The sequence below is a fragment of the Biomphalaria glabrata genome, chromosome 11 (genome assembly GCF_947242115.1).
Source record: "Biomphalaria glabrata chromosome 11, xgBioGlab47.1, whole genome shotgun sequence".
NCBI classification, from domain to species: domain Eukaryota; kingdom Metazoa; phylum Mollusca; class Gastropoda; family Planorbidae; genus Biomphalaria; species Biomphalaria glabrata.
In genome coordinates, this window is record NC_074721.1 from 36801017 (window position 1) to 36821292 (window position 20276).

At 36.0% G+C, this 20276-nt stretch overlaps 3 protein-coding genes across 4 annotated transcripts in view; 1 reads left to right on the forward strand and 2 right to left on the reverse strand.

Moving 5' to 3' along the window:
- The window catches only part of LOC106054916 (transient receptor potential cation channel subfamily M member 8-like), a 50591-nt gene extending 49530 nt beyond the window's left edge, over nt 1-1061 (reverse strand). For both annotated transcript variants that reach the window (XM_056004891.1, XM_056004890.1), the window contains exons 1-3: nt 785-1061; nt 277-364; nt 151-181 (exon numbers count right to left, since the gene is read on the reverse strand). In XM_056004891.1, the coding sequence (XP_055860866.1) occupies nt 151-181; nt 277-308 (63 nt within the window). In that variant the 5' untranslated portion in view covers nt 309-364; nt 785-1061. The remainder of the gene's footprint in view (nt 1-150; nt 182-276; nt 365-784) is intronic.
- A 6665-nt stretch (nt 1062-7726) lies between these two features.
- Nucleotides 7727-13507, forward strand: LOC106064721 (perlucin-like protein). The gene is made up of 2 exons (XM_056004374.1): nt 7727-7805; nt 12821-13507. The coding sequence occupies exons 1-2, from the start codon at nt 7742-7744 to the stop codon at nt 13387-13389; spliced, it is 633 nt and encodes a 210-aa protein (XP_055860349.1). The 5' UTR covers nt 7727-7741; the 3' UTR covers nt 13390-13507.
- A 3782-nt stretch (nt 13508-17289) lies between these two features.
- LOC106064722 (uncharacterized) lies at nt 17290-19753 on the reverse strand. Its single transcript, XM_013223332.2, has 2 exons — nt 19652-19753; nt 17290-18033 (listed from the first exon to the last, which is right to left on the reverse strand). The coding sequence occupies exons 1-2, from the start codon at nt 19704-19706 to the stop codon at nt 17465-17467; spliced, it is 624 nt and encodes a 207-aa protein (XP_013078786.2). The 5' UTR covers nt 19707-19753; the 3' UTR covers nt 17290-17464.
- Nucleotides 19754-20276: the final 523 nt, after the last annotated feature.

Here is a 20276-nt window from a genome sequence, read left to right on the forward strand (position 1 = left end):
CAGCTTAATCCGAGATTGGGTGTGGGAGAAATAATGCGAACATAACTTTTTTACCAGACTGACAGGCATAGTGAGTTGATATAAGCTTTGTAAAAAGGTATTTAATTTTGTATACAATCCACTTAGGAGTTATTTTGAAGTAACAATTACCTCTGGGCTTACTTGATTCTTCGATGGTGATCTACAAAGAAATAATTCATATTTTTAAACTAAAATTAACATTTTAAATGTTAGTTTATATTAATACTATAAATAGACAATGTATAAGCATCTTACTTGCTTCTTGTTTTAAAACACGAGAATGCCATTTGAAATCGGAGACATCTGACCAAATAATGTCTAATACTGTGTAGTGTTATTTATTCTGCTCAGAAATATGATCAAACGAAACTTTTAGTAGCTTTTGCAAACCTATTTCTCATTCAATCTATCTATCTATCTATCTATCTATCTATCTATCTATCTATCTATCTATCTATCTATCTATCTATCTATCTATCTATCTATCTATCTATCTATCTATCTATCTATCTATCTATCTATCTGTCTGTCTGTCTGTCTGTCTATCTATCTATCTATCTATCTATCTATCTATCTATCTATCTATCTATCTATCTATCTATCTATCTATCTATCTATCTATCTATCTATCTATCTATCTATCTATCTATCTATCTATCTATCTATCTATCTATCTATCTATCTATCTATCTATCTATCTATCTATCTATCTATCTATCTATCTATCTATCTATCTATCTATCTATCTATCTATCTAACCAACCTTTTAATGCGTCTAGCGTTCTATCCTTTGACTCATAGACACAAATCTTATTCAGGTGATAACCTTAAATAGCTGTAACTCTCCTGGAAGTGAATGTATATTTCACGAAGCAAAAAAAACAACAACAACTTTCAGAATCAAGAAATGCTGTTATATAGCTGTAGACATTTATAAGCCACTACCAAGAGAATAAGGCTGCATGAGCATGGCTTAGCTTCCTATCAAGGGGACTCGAAGCTCGATACACGGCTCTAGTTGTTTTTTTCGGAGACTAAAGACAGCACGGAGAACCTTCTCAGAAATACCCCCCTTCCTCATTTGGTCTATAAAAGATATTGGATTATAGGGCTCTGAGCATGCCATATGCATGAAAAGTGGGCTATATAAAAGCTATTCTAAAAAAAATAGGGAAGTAAAATCTTCATGAAAACAATATGTCAAAAATGGGGATGGTGCCACTGGAATATATTCACATTGTAAAGTTGGCCATAGGTTCAAACATAGAGAGATAAGGCTTGTATTATTCATCATTTAATCCAAGACCCTACTGAACTATGACACTGAGCGTTATAGTAATGGATTCAAACCGTAACACTAACTTTTTAATAGGGAAACGCTAATGACAGCAAAAATGTCCATGTTGTTTTATAAAACTTTATTTCAACTCTGTTTTTCTGTCTGTCTGTCTGCAGAAAAGTTTGTAAACGTTATTTCTCCCACACCCAATCTCGGGTCAAACTGAAATTTCGTCCAATTATTTCTTTTACATGGCAACTAAAGAATCAATTTTAAAAAAAATTAATTAATTCAATATTGGTAATTAATTATTTTGTTTTGTATCTGGAACAAGGTAAAGAAATTGTGCTTGACGTGGTGGTATAAGCTAAATTAGTTCACGTTTGAGGCTTAATGAACACAAACATAAAATAGGACGAGACTAGATGCTTTTAAAAACGATCACAGTAAAAGCTCATCCAGATATCCCCAGATGGAAATGGTTGGGGGGGAGAAAGAAAGGGGTGTCTGGGTGATCGCTTTTTAAATGAATTTTTGTTTTAAAAAAAATGAGCGACAATTTAAACTCGTAGGCTAAAGCCTTCCCAGGCTTCTCAAGCTAACACGGTAACCACTCTGCTATTGAATAGCTTAAAAACAGGGAAGATTATCTACTTTTTCATGTTTGTGTTCAATTACCATCCAGGGCGCAGCTAAGGATGTAGGGGGCCCTGGAGGCCCGGCCTCCTTAGGGACCCCTGCATTTTGACAATCGACATGAGATAATGGTATAATATTTAGTGTAAAAACACATTTCGGACACTCATTTGGGGCCTCTCCCCCCTTGATACGCACAGCAGTTCCATCAGCTTCATAAACGAGGAATTGATTAAAAAAAAAACTAAAACTGTTTGTGTTATTAGTTGTTACCGTAAATGCCCTACATACACATGCGATTTTATTTGATGTCATTAATTTCATTATTGTATGTAGAATCATTTCTTGTGATTAACTTTGAAAGCGCAAAACTCAAAACAGTGTATATAAGACGCGGTATTCCTTCAGTGTGTCTACGCTACTTTGAGAAACAACATGAAATTAATACGAAATATTTCAACTCTCTAAAGAAATCTGCGCTTTCCACAAAGCCATCAGAGCCTGTTGGACAAAGATCCCGAAATGATAAATCCCAGTCTTTACCTGGATTCGAACCCGGGACCTCAAGTTCGGAACTAAGCGCTTTACACTCGGCCACCGCGCCTCATGACAAAACATAAAACTGTAGATTCAAGTGGTCTTCAAGTCCAAATCTGAATGTTACCAAAGCCGGACAATATCATGATATACCAGGATGTGATTCAAATTCTTCTAAACCAATCTCACAGATTATTCACAGCGGTATAATTCTGGTAAATGTGTTACCAATGCCGGATAATATCATGATATACCAGGATGTGATTCAAATTCGCCAAAACCAATTTCACAGATTATTCTCAGCGGTATAATTCTGGTAAAGATTTTTTAAATATATATCCCAGGGATAATTAATCTTTCTTTATCAAAGCCTTGTAGATAATTTCCTAAACTTCCTTCCAAAGGAGCAAAACTATGTTTGGTTGAGATAACGTTACGCCACCTATCTATCATGTCAGTGTCTATACTGTTATGTAGGAAGATAAAAACAGACAATATCTTTATTCTTTGCATTGGATTTGTACTAAACATTAAGCAATAGAGCAATATATCGTTGACCTAGCAATTAGGTTTTTGATCCTAATAGGCTCACGTTGCGTATAAATTATACCGATTTTGCTAAAATTATAAAGTTCCCCTTTAAACCTTGTGATCTGTAGGGCAGGTGATGTAAAGGTCATCTGTTTCTGTGGCCTACGCTCAACGAGGTTGTCATGTGCCCAGCAGAACGACCAACCGCCTTTATTTTTGCCCCAACTAATGTCGGGTATTCATCACAGCTGGGTGGACTCAGAGATCTCTTCACCAGGATTTGAACCCGGGTCAGAATCCAATCGCGTTACCGCTCAGCCACCATGTCTCCCTGAAATTATATAAGACACTATAAGGACTGATGAAGGTTAGTTGTACTTTCTTCCTTTGGAAAATCGAAACTTTTATTACATTCAGAATTTATCAGTGAATGTCAATGTAGGTGTTTGCTTGGAGTGTTTTTATCCTATTACCACAGAGTTGTTGACGGTCGTTGATGTGTAGAGCCACTCTTCTAGTTGACAGCTGTAGTCGAATTATATCTTAACTCATCAAACTTAAAATAACTTTAAACAAGTAAGCTGTAAACAAACCTAAAGGTAACTTTTATTACAATATAGACACATTTAACTTGAGATGAAATGAAATAAATGTAATAGACTTTAATAATAATATAAAATAGTATTTACAATAAAAATTAACGTACTAAAAAAAAACAACGTCTTTATACTGTAGCATCCTGGAGTAGTCTGGCCTATCCGAGACAGCTAACGACAATGCCGCATATCTCGCAGCATTTACACTGCATAACAAACAACCAGCCAATAACTTCTCATCGTCCCCATAGATATATATACACACAAACTCCATAACAAACAACCAGCCAATAACTTCTCATCGTCCCCATAGATATATACACACAAACTCCATAACAAACATCACAAATTTTATAATTCAGGTTGTCACAGAAAGATACAGAAAGTCTATTATGACAAACAATAATCATCCTGTGTCCCTTGACTTTCGTCCTAGGAGCTCTGTGATAATTCACATTAAAAAATCGCTTACATTTTACCGGTAAGCAGCTTTTTCTTATCAGGATACAAAGAGAGAGACCGAACAATTCTTTTATGTTATCCAGCCAGCTTTTCTTTGGACGACCCTTTCTTTGTGCTTCTTTCTGTCTTCACTGTATTAATATGTTTCTCCTTTTTTGCCAGCCAGAGTGTTGACTTGTAAAAGTACAAACTCATTGGTCTTCTTTTCCTTTGAATTTGATACCCTGCAATGTTTCTGTAGCTTTTGTACTGAAAGGCTTCGATTCTTCTTTCATCCTCAGGAGTTAGTGTTAAAATTCCACAAACATATAGGAGTACAGAGATCACTAGCGATGACATGCGAACTACTGTAAAAATAAAAAAAAAAACAAAAACAACGCAATCTGTAACTCTATGGTCATATCACAAGGTCGCCAGGGCTAACAAAAACCTTCCTTCAGGGAACAGAACCAGGAAAAGAATAAATTAAGACAGAAAAAGCCATGGGAAGACAACATTAAATAATGGACGAGAGTGTGTGTGTTGAATGATATTCTATCAAAGGCAAATAATAGAGAGAAATGGAAAAAGATGGTCAACAGTTCATGCGTGGTGCCCAAACGCAAGTCCAGCCTTAAGCCACTGCAAACCTATGCGGCCGCATAGTGCCCCGCACTTTCATACGCCCCGCACTTTTAAAGGCTCGCGCTAATTCTTCGAGTAAATTATTAAAGTAATCCATTTTAACTTATTATTACAGGTTATCCACGGTCTCTGATTTTCCTGGAGCTCCTGGAAATCTTCTGAAATTTCAAAATACACAAAAAAGTCATGAAAATCTCCTTAAATCTCATAAATTTCTCCTGAAAAATAGACAAAATTGTCATTTTAGGGTGTCATTTAATATTAAATCCTACTCACAATTAAAAAAAAATTGGCATAGTTGGTTGTCATTTAATAAAAATGCAATAATAGGGCGAATTTTCACCAAGACAGCCAGTTCCAGTACTTTTATTTTACTTTAATAGTCACTGACATATAAATATAGATCTAAATCTATCTCGATCTTATAAAAACAAATAATGAGTATATTTTGTAAGTCGTTTGTAGCCTAAATCTAAAAGGCAGAATGTTATCGGCTTTTTGTTGGAAAACTACCATCTTCTGTAGATGGCTCGTAAAGTTAATGTGATCGTGATTTGTACTTAATAAAGAACGAATAAACTGCAAAGACAAATTTATTTTCTAATACAAAATCTTAATTTTCACGTATTATCCTTATCCCTACCAATACTGTTCCCCTCGCAATCCGTTTCGCATAGGGCCACGCAATCTATAGGGCCGGCCCTGCCTCAACGGTCCAACAGATGGTTGAAAGCGTAGAATAGGCACTATATTAAACTTTATTTCAGTTCTTATGACAGCATAAAATAACTTTGTAATGATTTACAACAGCTTGAGAATCGAATGATCCACTTACACAGAATTTCAAATATTTAACATCCGTGTAGATTCCAATTCCAATCAATAACGATAGTATAATATATCAAGGGGCGTAATGCTTCAAAAAGGAGTATGCCTGCTTTGTTGTAATGCAGTGTTTCCCAAACTGTGTTCCGCGGAGCCCTAGTGTTCCGCAAAGCCTGAATAGGTGTTCCACGAGCTAGTAGAATAATTAACTAGCTGGCGAAACCGTGATTTAATCTCTCTAAAAAATAAGCAAAGTGTTCTGCTAAATACTCAGAATGTACGAAGTGTTCCCTTAAGGAAAAAGCTGGAGAACCACTGTTGTAATGAGCATATAAAGGGGAGAGTACGCTTGAATAGTTTTTAGAATTTGAAGCAGGTAAAATCTTTGATTTAGCCGCCCCTGTCTTACGGGCTCTTCATAGGTTTGTTCTTGGTCAATATTAAACACAGTTTATAATCACTGTGTCAGTTCGTGTGCTGTCTTGGTTGATTGGCGGAGAAAGCTGGAGTGAAAATAAATTCGGGAGCGTAGTGCCCCCAACCTTTTTTTTAATTAACTCTTTCTCTCCGTAATTATTTACAACATTCTGGTGGAATCAACGCTGGTATCGTCAGTTAGGAGAGAAAGAGTTAACAAGCAGTACACGTAAAAACAATAAGCCCTGAAAGAATATGGATAGAGCTGCTACATCCCTTGAGATGTGTGCAATAGCTCTACATCTTTACTGTTCTAACTGTTTTCTAGACTGGAGACTGCGAAGATCTAGTTCTAGATCTAGATCTAGTTCGGATTGAACATTGTCATGAACTTTCCCCTTGGTATTCTAACTTTTCCCCTAAATGTCATGATGTAGACATAAACGTCCAGTCTTCATGAGAGATTGGGTGGAGACCCTTTGAAACACGGCAACACTCGGTTTACATACTGAATAATTAATAGAATGGTTCAAAGAATATATAATAATAAATACGTCTTTCTATCTGCATCTGTTTGCATATCTATCTATCTATCTATCTATCTATCTATCTATCTATCTATCTATCTATCTATCTATCTATCTATCTATCTATCTATCTATCTATCTATCTATTTACCTGTCTGTCAGTCTGTCTTTTTATCAGTCAGTCAATAAGTCATTCTGTCTGTCTATCTATCTATCTATCTATCTATCTATCTATCTATCTATCTATCTATCTATCTATCTATCTATCTATCTATCTATCTATCTATCTATTTACCTGTCTGTCAGTCTGTCTTTTTATCAGTCAGTCAATAAGTCATTCTATCTGTCTGTATGTCTGTCCATCTGTCTGTCTATCTATCTATCTATCTATCTATCTACCTATCTATCTATCTATATGTCGGTTTATCAGTCAGTCAGTCATTCTGTCTGTCTGTCTGTCTGTCTGTCTCTCTCTCGCTCTCTCTCTATCTATCTATCTATCTATCTATCTATCTATCTATCTATCTATCTATCTATCTATCTATCTATCTATCTATCTATCTACCTATCTATCTATCTATATGTCGGTTTATCAGTCAGTCAGTCATTCTGTCTGTCTGTCTGTCTGTCTGTCTCTCTCTCGCTCTCTCTCTCTCTCTCTCTATCTATCTATCTATCTATCTATCTATCTATCTATCTATATGTCGGTTTATCAGTCAGTCAGTCATTCTGTCTGTCTGTCTGTCTGCCTCTCTTTCTCTCTCGCTCTCTCTCTCTCTATCTATCTATCTATCTATCTATCTATCTATCTATCTATCTATCTATCTATATGTCTGTTTATCAGTCAGTCAGTCAGTCTGTCTGACTGACTGTCTGTCTATCTGTCTATCTATCTTTCTATCTTTCTATCTTTCTATCTATATTTGTTCTAATAGAACTATATCGATGATTGGACTATACATAGGCAAATGTTTCAAACTTTTTTTTTGTTGAAAAGCAACAAACAAAACCAAACATTACCAACTTTGACTGTTGATCCTATCACTAACTACAATACTAACTTGTCTATTAAGCTTTCACGTCGCTTGCAACGCAGAGATTTAATCGTGTTCAAAATATGTGACCGTTTTAAATGTGCGAAAATATATATATATTCTATACTTTTGCCCGAAAGCGAAAAAAGACATTAAAAAACAAAACAAGTCTTACCACCCAAAGATCAATGCTATAAAAGCTTCTCCTAAAATATTGTCATATGTTTTCCCACCTTTACCCAGAAAGAGAGAATGTACTATACATATATTCCACGTCTGCTGGTGTTTTTCTTAGCATTGCAGCTTATACGTTGCGGTAGGTATTGTACCAGAAATTTAACAGACTCTCTGTTTTAAAATCATTAACTAAATCATAAATTATTCCAGTACTAATAGAAAACACAAAGAAACTAGAACAAAAGCAAAATAGAGCAGTATGATTTATAACAAGATTACAAAGAGTGTTTGTGTTATCTCACAAACTCAGAGGCGGCCCACGTCGGATCCCTGTCGGATCCGTCTATTCGCAAGGAATATTGAAGACGTGATTTTGTTTTGATTGTCAAAAGTAATAATGTTTCAAAGATTTATTTGCCGTTGTAAAAAAAAAATTCTGTCTTACATGTTTCGGAAGTTCTTTCAAAATTAAAGATAATTAACTTGGATGGCTGCCTGGTCGTGCGGTTTTAACGCTGGACTGTCGTTCAGATTTATCGATGGTCCCGGGTTCAAACCCTGCCCGCTCCCATCCCCCGTCGTCCTGCGGGAGGTTTGGACTAGGAAGTAATTATCTTCAACTCTGATAGAACATCCGAAACATGTAAAACAACAAACAACCTCCCGCTGGAGGACGGGGGATGGGAGCGGGCAGGGTTTGAACCCGTGAACGTCGAGACAATCAGTCCAGCACGATAACCGCACGACCTGGCATTGCTGTTCATTTAATAACATACTGGTTACAAACTAATAGCCTATTATTGATAAAGAGATATATTACACATTAATATTTGGCATCTACCGGATATGTACATTATGTCAGACGAGCGATTTTAGATAATCTTTCAGCATTGATTTGTAATTGAAAAAAAGAAGAAAAAACAGATATCGTGCTTGTAGTCCGATGTCTCAGCACAGTTACCAACAGAGCTATTGGCATTTTTATTTAAATGGAACTAGAATGAGGATGTAGATCTAAACTAAACTTCTGATTTAGCACTCTTAAGATCTATATCTACTAGATCAAGATCTAAAGTATAAATTTGGAATAATTTAGATGTAATTAGATTTCTGAAATAAAAAGCCTAGATAATCTATCAATAGACTGAATGCGACATTAAATTTAAAAATAGTAGATTAGTTTTAGTATATTAGGCTATAGCATTGAGATATTGATCTAGTCGTTTGCAAATCAAAATCTACACTTTAAGTCTAGAAATGGAAATTCTATATCTTGGTTTAGTCTATATCATTTTAAACTAGACCAGAATGATTTTAATTAGAATATAAATATAGATCTAGTTTAAAAAATCTAGACAAGATCTTAATCTAGCTATTATGTCTTTTTTTAAAATACGGGTTAGATAACGAGGTTTAATAAACATTACTATACCAAGTTGATATAGCATTTCATTTGAAGAATTAATTCCATATGACGTCAAAGGAAAAAAAATCCACTACGTCACGCGGCCTAGTTAGACTAAAAAATGCCTTCATCAATAAAAGCAATTTTTCGAGGGTGCAACGAGGTTTTTAGTATTACATTTAAATAATCCATTCATATGGTGTCAAAGGGAAAAAAATCCATTACGTCACAATGTGCTAGTACCAAAAAAACTGTTTTTCATTAACATGAGATATTTAACGATATTGGTGCACTGACTGAGTTCTAATAGACTTTATTTAAAGTGGATTAAAGCCGCATTTTGAGTGCGTTTTGTCTGTCAGTCTGTCTATCCGTCATGTTTATATAAAAAAAACCTAAAAGCTTTTGTTCCCATATTATCTGGTAGATTTCTGTTAGTTTAGCTGTCAGCTCTGAACTGCCAATTGAGTATATTTCAGCGGGGATGGAGTCTAGTCCCGGTGCCTTGCCAGTTGAGAGGTTGGATATTGCAGTCATTACTTCAATGAGCCGGGGAGGTCAGCGAGTGAATGGTTTATTGGGACTCGTTCCAAGCGGTCGATGGCTTCGCCGGTAATGCTTGATGGACAGTTAATGACTGTACTGAAGTGTTCAGCCCAGCGAACAAGTTTATATCCTCCTTGTCTGTGAGAAGTTTGTTTCCATCAGCACTGAATATGGGGGATGAGCCATTTTGCTGAGGGCCATAAAAAGCTTTCATTGAGTTGAAAAACATTTAATGCATTTTTACTGTCAGCATAGGACTGAATTTCTTCTGTTTTTTTTTTTGTTATACCATGACTCCTTCATGAGTCTCCGTTTCCGCTGGACTTTTCCTTTGGCACTAGTGTAGCGTTCTCAGATTTGGGGGCATAACTATACAATCATCACCAGTCATAAGTATCTCACTAGCAGAGTCGTTTGTATGTCAGCCCAACGTGACTCTCGAGTTAGACATCATGTCTTTCCTTTTTTTTTCGAATGATTTTGACGGTAAAATCCACCCAGGTATCCTTTATTTCTTCCTCTATCCCCCACCCCCCAGACAAGTGATAGGATAATAGCCTATTGAGAAAGCTAAAAGTATGAAATTGCGATAAACAAAACAATTGGTAAAAATATTTCTAATCGCACAGATTTATTATTGTTAGTCTAGATCTACTAATCTTTAAGTCTTTAAGCGTTATACTTTGATCTGAACAAAAGACTCAATAATATCTTTGAACCCAAGGGTTTGTTCGGTTACTTAACTGGTCTACTGTGTGTTAGGCATTCAGCAAGTTTAGAGACGCACAATAGATGACGGACTTTGAACGCAACATTTAGTGACGTCACGCATTAGCGTGACTAGGGTCGGTGTCACCCGGTGCGGGAAGCTTGGGTGTCAATCTCCCCCTTAAAAGAAAAACAACAAACTATTGTTTATTTATTTTGTTTCTTTATGATAAACAATACAAAAGAAAGCTAATTAATTGATTTGGCACACACGAAAATGGTTTTCGATTCTATTTTAAAATGTCGTTGCTTCTGTAATTGTATCAAAATTTTTTTAAAAATGTACAATTATTGAATTGAGAAACATCAAGTTGAACATATTTTTTATTAGAGATTTAAGAGCTCCTTATGGAAAAGTTTTTACATTATACTAGTCGATACTAGTGTTTCTCAGCTGCTTCCGAAAAGGCTAATCAAGCACTGAACATGTTTAAGTCCTGCGAAACATCATCGAGCAAAGCCTGGAGTACCAGCAAAGAATGTTGATCAGTTAAAAACAAAAATTTTGAAAGTGTTCATCGGAATCACTCTGGAAAATAGCAAGAGAATAATGCATCTCGGAAAAATTGGTCCAGACTCAGCGACATGTCAAAAGCAAATCAAAACTGTTGTCACAACAGACGCTGGAATTCTTCAACATCGAGACGGATACGAGATTAAGGTGTATCTTATCCCCCATTTCTCTTTCTAGTAGCCATGTCATGGAAATAAAAATTAAAAAAAAAAAATTTGGCTGCACACGGGTTCCCATGGCGTAAACCAAACCGAGTTGGATTTTGTAGACGACATAGCATTACTTTGAAATACAGTTAAATGTATTGCCTACGCTAGTTTCTCGATGACGGATAAAGACGCCCTTAAAGTTATTTTAGGCAGTGTTATGCTGAGACGCATATCATGGTGTAACATGTGTGATTGGAATGCAGGAGCCGACTTTCAAAAAGTAAACCCTATCTGAACAAATAAATCAATCAGCCAGGAGATTAAAATCAACCAACTCAATGGAATCATTGTCCCAACGACCACCTCAACTTCCATACGTGGAAGGCTGCAAAAAAGCAGAGCAGTGATGGCTATGAATAACATACCGATATAATGTTACCAACAGAGAAATATTTTCACGCAGCGCATTCGCCGCCTGAGGGAAGTGGCGATTGAAAGTCGATTGACATTTGTGAGTCGTTTAATTAGACAAGACGAAACACGTTTACCAAAGTCAGTCTTAACAAGAATCCGAAAAGAGGAACGCAAAAGCAAGGCCGTCTACGTCTAACATGAAGTCACGCCTTTTTAGAAGTCCTGAATTTCGTGGGAAATAACTGGGGACGTTGCAGTGAAAATCGCCTTAGACTGATTTCTGTGGAGAGAGCTTGCAGCCCTATACATCAAATAGTGCGCGAAGGGCATAAATTTAGGTGTTTCTCAACAGTTCACAATACAAAAATGTTACGTTCGCCGCTCAGCTGGTCAGATCAAATGTCAAGGGGGGCGCCTCACTGAGAGTTGTCAGGGGCGAAGCACCGGGCGTCAAACATGTCATATATTTTTCAGCTTCAGAAACCTTTTTCTCCTGGCGTCTAAAACGCATTATTTTTCTTGTGTTGGGTGTCACCCGGTGAGGCCCACATCCCCCCGCTCCTCCCTAACGACGCCACTGACGTCACGGATAGTGGGGTTAAGCTTGTGTACGTATTAATATGTGGTGTTAGGTCGTCATCTAGCTGACAACATCGTATTACGGACAGAGACTCGACTGTCACCTTTACGTATTACACTTCATTCAACGGTCTGAACTTTGGTCCTTTCAATGTCTCAATATACAGGCTTTTTAGTTTGGAACTTTTTACAACATCCAAAACGCCCGTACAAGAAAATCAAACATCTCTGAGTAATCTGTCGAAAACCAGAAAGTCATCATACAACTATAAGACCAAAGCCTATTACATGTAGCGTTAGGGCCCCACACATGATCTGTCAACAATCTTTCTCCATTCCTCTGTCTTTTGTCTTTTGCCTTGAATATGATCTCTTTCATTGACAGCCTACATTTTCTAAGACGGTGACGCGGTGGCCGAGTGGTAAATCACTTGGTTTCCAAACAGAGCGGTCCGAGGTTCGAATCGTGGTTAAAACTGGGAATTTTAATTTCGGGATCTTCGGGAGCCTCTGAGTCCACCCAGCTCTAATGGGTACCTGACATTAGTTAGGGACAAGTAAAGGCGGTTGGTTGTTGTGCTGGACACATGACACCCTTGTTAACCGTAGGCCACAGAAACAGATGACCTTTACATCATCTGCCCTAAAGATTACAAGGTCTGAAAGGGGAACTTTACTACTTTTTTTTTTTACTATAACATGTATTTGATTGGATACTTTAAATTTATGTCACAACTTTTTATCATTTTGATTGACTTCTGATTTTTTGTTCGTTGCAGAGACAACGAACGTACGTCGTAGACGTGGCCTTCCGTTTCTCTTTGATGTCCCAAACATTGTGCAATCGCTGTTACAGAAACAGACTGAGCTGGTTCAATGCTTGACGGACAGCAATAAGGCGACGACACTGAAGAACTATTTGAATGCAATCACCGCTCAGCTCTTCAACCCTCCCCTGATCTACAACAACAAGAAGTACCTCATCTCCAAGTTCCCTTACAAAGATTCCTTCGACGCGAACAATTACTGCATAGCTCTTGGCGGCTACCTGGCCGAGATCAACGATAACAACGAGTACCAGGCGGCCCAGCATTACCTTTCCATTACACCAGGTGCGGACATAGTACTCATAGGTGGAACCGACGCTGCACAAGAGGGAACCTGGAAATTTCCACGCACTGGGACTTTAGTGCCGGTCTTAGACTGGGCGCCTGGACAGCCTGATGATCTGGGAAATGAAGATTGTTTGGACATCTGGAAGAGTAAAGGAGGCAAGATGGGGGACCTTCCTTGTGGCTTCAGAAGTGACCAGGACAGATTCATGTGTGAGCTGCCGAATGATTTTTAGCTTATCACTGCACGGATACTGAAATATCCATTTTATATCCTTGTTATATTTTATAATCTATATTTAAAATGTATAAATAAATAAAGTTATAAATTCGAGTAGCATCAAATACTATTCAATTCAATAGTTTCTGTGTGTACCATTACAATATTATATAGTTTCCTATGGTCATGGTTAATAAAACAAAACAAAATGTAATTACAAAGTTTATTTTTGTTTTTTCGTTGTTGTTGTTGTTGGTGGTTTTTTTTTTGTTATTAATTTTAATTAGGTGAGGTAATGTGTTGGCTATGATGTGAAATTGACACAAATATAGTCTTTTTTTTAAGTATAGCTTTAAAATTGTAGTTGTTTTTTGTTACGATTGTATTTTTACTTCAAATTTTGTGAATCTTAAGAGCTATTATCGTGTTGTGGGTAGTTACCTCCCTCTGCAACCTCTCCTAAAAACTAACGAGGCCAATCACTGATACACATATACGGTCACAGGGTATGCATTTGAAGTCACAAGACACTGAAGCGTTTTCAGCCTTTTCCTGCTTCTGGGGATCTGCGATCCGTGACCCTTTCTAAATGCTTTCCCGCCTTGTGGATCTATCCTGTGCTTCTTTTGACTGTTTATGTGTTGTTGGGCGGTCGTTGTCTTGAAGCTCAAAACAGCTATTACAATTTAACCGATGTAGGCTTAATATATTTTTAATAACTTAACTGTGACGCACAAACTTCTTTTCTGAATAAAAACTCAATATAAATTTTATTACAATACTAGCCTGACATTACCCGCGGCCTGCGGGTCTAAGTTTGTGCTTACTAATCTAGTGGATTGGATTTAGATGTATGTTAAACTTAGCTAATGATCCTTTCAAGTTATTTTCTCTTTCGCTACGAAAATAAAATTAGGTTTGCGAAAATGGGTTTTCCCGAAGCCGAGACATTCATATCTATTAAAAACGAAAAGAGAGATAGCTTTGTTAATTGAATGGGATTATAAAGTGAACAATTAAACGAAATAATTTTTAGTACGCGATTCATGAATGACTATAGATCTAGCCCTATCTCAACCCGGCTTCGCAGCTTTCGTAAACGAATGTAGTCTCTTAGAAAACCAAATTTGAATGTTTATTTGATCAAAATATGAAATGAATGGACTATAATTAAAATGTTCATGTGTTAAAGTATAAAACTATCTGTGCGAAGAGAAGTTTTATCATCTTAGAGTTGAATTAGAGTTTTAGATCTAGGGATGGGATTATAAAGTAAACAATTAAACGAATTAATTTTTAGTAAGCGATTCATTACGGTATTGTCTAATGAAAGAATGTTCGCCAGGAAATCTGTAGTCACAGATATCAGGAACTAATTTATGTAAAAAAATGCTTTTGAAATACAAAATTGAAGGTTAATTTTATTATATAATGAAATCAAAGGATCTTCTTTTGTATTTTCATGTGTCAAAGTAAAAAATTATCTGCGCAAAGTGTATTTCTTAAAATTAGATCTAGGTCTAAATCCTTTCGATCTTTTCTTATGTCAACATTGTAGACATGTCCTAGATCCATAAAATACTATAGCTGTAATAGAGTCGGACAACTTTATTTTTTTTTAGGGTCTTAAGTTTGTTTTAGGGCTACGATACATACACAAAGGTCTAAGTTGGTACCCAAGAAACATTCCTGCCAAGTTTTATCAAGATTGGTCAAGCGGTTTTGATGTCTATAAGTAACATACATACACCTCACATTCTACTTTATAGTATAGATTTTCAGATTTAGCTTGAAATGAAATATAGATTTAGTAGTAATGAAATAAAATATTTAAACAAAATCTAACTCACAACAAAAACGCGTCTTTACTCTTTCATGCCTCTAGATAGTCTCCTGTTCTTAACATGCATTAAAACAGATCAGCTCATATTTCATCACTTTACACTGCGTAGTAACCAAGGAATCACTAAACATCTCGCCGTCAATTAGGAAAGACACACACATACACACACACACACATTATAACATGGTGTTGATTTTGAAGACCTTCATGTCGTGCTTACATACATTAATGTATCTTAAAAATTGGCGACCTGTAGATCTCTTGCATTGTTAGAGTATGTCCTAGTCAGCCAAGGCGTCTACTAATGATGTATTGTTATAGATGACCCGTCAAAATAGCGCGAACAGATAGATACAGATATATATATATATATATATATATATATATATATATATATATATATATATATATATATATATATATATATATATATATATATATATATATATATATATGTTTACAGATAGGGAGGCTATTCCGGTAAAAAGGTAAGGCCATATGACGGATGTATATCTGTATACATAATTCTCTACCTCTATTGCGCCCTTATTTCTAGAATCTCTAACTTCGCACAATTATTCATTTTTGACATAGATAGGATATGAATGAAATAAAAGAAAAGTAGCCTTCTTCAGTTACAAAGCGACTATGGATTATCACATGGAGATGAGATAAACGCATAGTCATTAACTATGGTCAAAACGATGTCACCCACACATCGGTTTTCTATTTTCCACGCAGCTGATGTATCCATGGGAACTGCAGGTGCTGATATAGTACCCTGCCAGGGTGTAGCACTGTAACAAGGGAAGCTAATGCTTCAGTATTCAGAGATATGGCTAAACTTGTTGGGTTTAGTCCCCTTAATTGATTGTTAGCGCTATTTCTCCCTTACGCATTCTCCGATCAAGTTGATACTTTAAAACATTGTGTATTGTTCCAGACATAACACGAAGTAAAAAAAAACAAAATAACTTAATTAAGTCAATTGTCATGGATGGTCAGCCTGGGGGGCATTCAGGTTGTTGACTTCAAGATTGTTTTAGTTTTGGTTGGTTTTACTTTATGAGATTTTTTTTTGAATGGAATGTAACTTATAGTAAAACAGTGTGGTTATTTTTCCAAATCCAGGACAGTTGGAATTCATTTATAAAATTGAAGTAGAGACTCTATGTAGTTGTTAGTAAGTTTATGGAATATTGAACTTTTATATATTAATTGATACTGGATATTTCATTTGCCAGAACTGTGGGAAGCGTGGTCGAGAGGCTAAGTGCGCTTGAACTTGGCTTGTCTTGGCTACCTATAAGGGGGCTCGAGGTACGACACCCGACTGACTCGGGCAGAGTTGTGTTTACTGAGCGCCTAAAGGCAGCACGGAAAACCAACTCCTAGATACCCCATCCCCCCACTGGTCCACAAATGAGATTGGACCAAGGCGCTCTGAGCATGCTATAAGCATGAAAGTAGCGCTATATAAAAGCTATAATAATAACTGTGTTTGTATTTTGTTTAAATTTCAAATAAACAAATTATATGTCCGTGAATCCGAATTCTGAAACTACATTCTGTCTTTATATTTGTCTTCACATTTATCTTGATGACTTGGTTACATTTGGTGTCAGCATTGAAATATACATACGTACATTAAGAAGACAAGAACTTTGACATCAAATAATTATTGGCAATTAATTCTTTTGTTTGATATCGAATAAGGGAAATAACTTGCACATTATTGTTAGATATAAAGGACGAAGTTCTTTCCCTTTAGTTAAGCTTTGTTTTGTTTTTTTTAAAGATTTTTTTTTAAATTTTGCTTGTTGAACTTCTACACTTATGATTCATTTTTTTTTTTAATTTTGCTTGTTGAACTTCTACACTTATGATTCATTTTTTTTTAATTTTGCTTGTTGAACTTCTACACTTAAGATTCATTTTTTTAAATTTTAACTGCATAAACTTTTATTTATATTTTTAAAAAATATCCCCACATATCAAAATATTAATTACTGGTAAATAATTCTGGACGAATTTAAAAACAAAACTGTAGCGATAGGTTTAACTTATAACAGTTTAATACAAATATATGTATTTTATTTTTTTACATGTTCAAATATGAAAATAAGTTTTAATTAAAAAAAAAATTCCTAACAATTTTTCGTCAAGATGTTCTAAGAATTCATAACAAGAGAAAAAGTTTAAGAGAAAAATACGGAAATATTTTGCCCCCGCGTCAAAGTCCAGTGCATCAGGACACACTGGGCAGCTCACACATGAAACTGGAATCGAAGTTTACATAATCACATTCCACGTCCATCATTAGACCGCCGAAATCTTTCCTTAAATTTAAGCAATTTTCCTGGCCCTTGAGGGTAGGTTGCTTAGGAGCCCAAGCTAAAACAGGCACAGGTTGACCAGTACGCTGAAACAACCAGGTTCCTCTTGTTACAGCATCAGATCCAGCGATCATTACAATGTTTACGTTTGGTGTGATGTCTAGATAGTTCTTCAGCGCGGTGTACTCATCCGTGTCGTCAATTTCCGCCAGGTAGCCACCAAAAGCCCCGCAACGAGTTATGGCATGATCAGCATTGTAAAAAGGAACTTTAGATATAATGTACTTCATTCCGCCGTAGTTCAAAGGGGGGTAAAATAATTCCGCCCTGATGGCTTCTATTTGAGCTTGTAGTGCCACAGCAGAGCAATTGGTTAAACTCTGATAGGTGCTGAGCTCTCTTTCTTGCTGCAGGAGTTTGTCAACGAAATATTTGAAGTCATACACCGCACAGCTGCTGTTACACTGTAGAAGTGAGTCATCTGGGGGAAAAAAACAAGGAAACATTGAATGTGCCAGGAGATTAACAAACAAGAAACAGCACAACTCCATACAGCTGAAACGATTTTAACTCTTATGTAAAAAAAAACAACTAAAAAGCTACATATAAAAGTGATAATGGATCTCACAAATCGTAAACAAACAACATTTAGCCAGGCGGTGCTTTATCTCTTCTATATAATTTACGATCTCACGTTTAATTCATGATGGTTGTCACGTGACAGTTTTTTCCATTGTTTTAGCAATAAGATCACGTGACTAAATATTGTTTGTTTACGATTGGTAAATGAGGCCCATTGTGGATGTCCACACTAAAACTGAATCACAGTATTGTACTCTTTCGTCATGCTTTGACTTCAACATCCCGTGTAGGCCTACACTTTGAAAGCAATACAATTCAGTAAGAAAGAGAAAGCGATGTAAAGAGCTCAAGACAAATATTTGAAATAAACAGAAAAAAAAACAAAAATGTAAAAACCTCCTACGTAGTGTAACTGTATCAGTTAGTTTGGATCAGTCATGTAATTAAATTTGTAATAGATCTCTACTAAAATAATAAATTAGATATTATAAATATTTTTAGCATGTGTTTTTATTTAGCGCAATTTCTAGCTCTTAGGTTTCTTATGCGCTATGATCTTATCACTTGTCTGGACCAGTAGGGAAAATGAGTTTGGGATAGAGGGGCTATCGATGTGAATGGTGCCGTGATCGCTTTTTTAATGCATTCTTAAGAAAAGTTCTAGGCCTACGACTTCAAGTCAAACTTGAGGCTAAAGCCTACTTTTACGACACAAGACCCTTCAAAATCATAAGACACTCTCAGGTTTTACTCTAGATATACTTTAATATTATAACAAGTTACGTAAACATGAACCTTTCATCTCTCATCCTGTCAGTCTCCTCCCGGCTTCCTCTTTTTTACAATTGGCCATTATATATAAAACACTGAACCATAATCTTCAAATACAAAATCAAAATTTAATAAAATACTCAGAAAAACACAAAGATAATAGCACATTCCTCGTTCCATATGCAAGGACTAATTTGTACAAATGCTCTTTCTTCCCTAGCGCTTTTAGAGCATGGAATGGGTTGCCTGAGTCAGCCAGAAAAACCAGTGACTTGGCAGAATTTAAGTCATTGATTAACATTCATTACAAGACCTAGGAACGCGACTAGAACGTAATTATCTTTGTTTACAATGCTTATATCAACTTACTCTGTCTGTCTGTCTGTCTGCTTAAAAGTTTGAACATATTTTCTCTACCATTTTTGCATTATTATTCACAGTCCATGACAATACACTAATAAATTAACCAATTAATTCATCAATTAGTACTAATAAATTAACTTATTAATGGAATTTTCCATCGTTTGGTGGCCGGGGGTTTGAGCTTTTGGGGGCCGCTGCATTTTGCGTAATATTTAATTTTTAATGTAAAAATCACTCATTTGAGGCCCCGCTCAAGTGGGGGCCCAAGGGGATTTTTATCCCACTCCCCCTACCCTAGCTACGCCACTGTTTCAAACAATGTTCATAGGTCTCAGAAAAATTTATGTATAGGTTACAATGAACATTTAAAAAGCCATACTTACCAATACAAATCACAACCTGCAGAGCAGACATCAGAACTACAAGAAAGGAAAACATTTTCTTATTCAGTGAAAGGCTTATAGATATCAGCTATAGGAATACATCTGATAATTACATCTCCCACTCTATATATCGAGCTTTTATAATGTTTCGGGTTGTTTTTCTTAAGAGAACGTTAAAAAAGTTTTCAAATGGGAAAATGCAAAACCAGTTTTTAACGCTTGCTTTGATTACAATGATAATTCTGTATGAAAGGATTTGAAATTTACATAAATTTGTTTTGTAGCAAAATTTTGTTTTCAAGCTAGTCAGTGAGAATGTCCCCGTTTATTCCTTCCCCCGGACAAAGGTGGTTGTGTCTGTTTTAGTTTAATGGAGTCATATCTTCTTATATTCTTATACTATTTTATGAATTACAGGCTTTTTTTTTTTAAGTTAATTACATCGTAAGTGTGTTAAGCTGTTAGCTTTGCAATTGAATGGTGCATGTAAAATAAATACTAATAAGGCTTGTCTTTGAGTCCGAAGATTAGTGAGGAATGCAGTATTTCTCGTGGTTGCGCAGCCCCATCTGTAAGTAAAAAAAAGTTCCCCTTTCAGACCTTGTAGTCTATAGGGCAGATGATG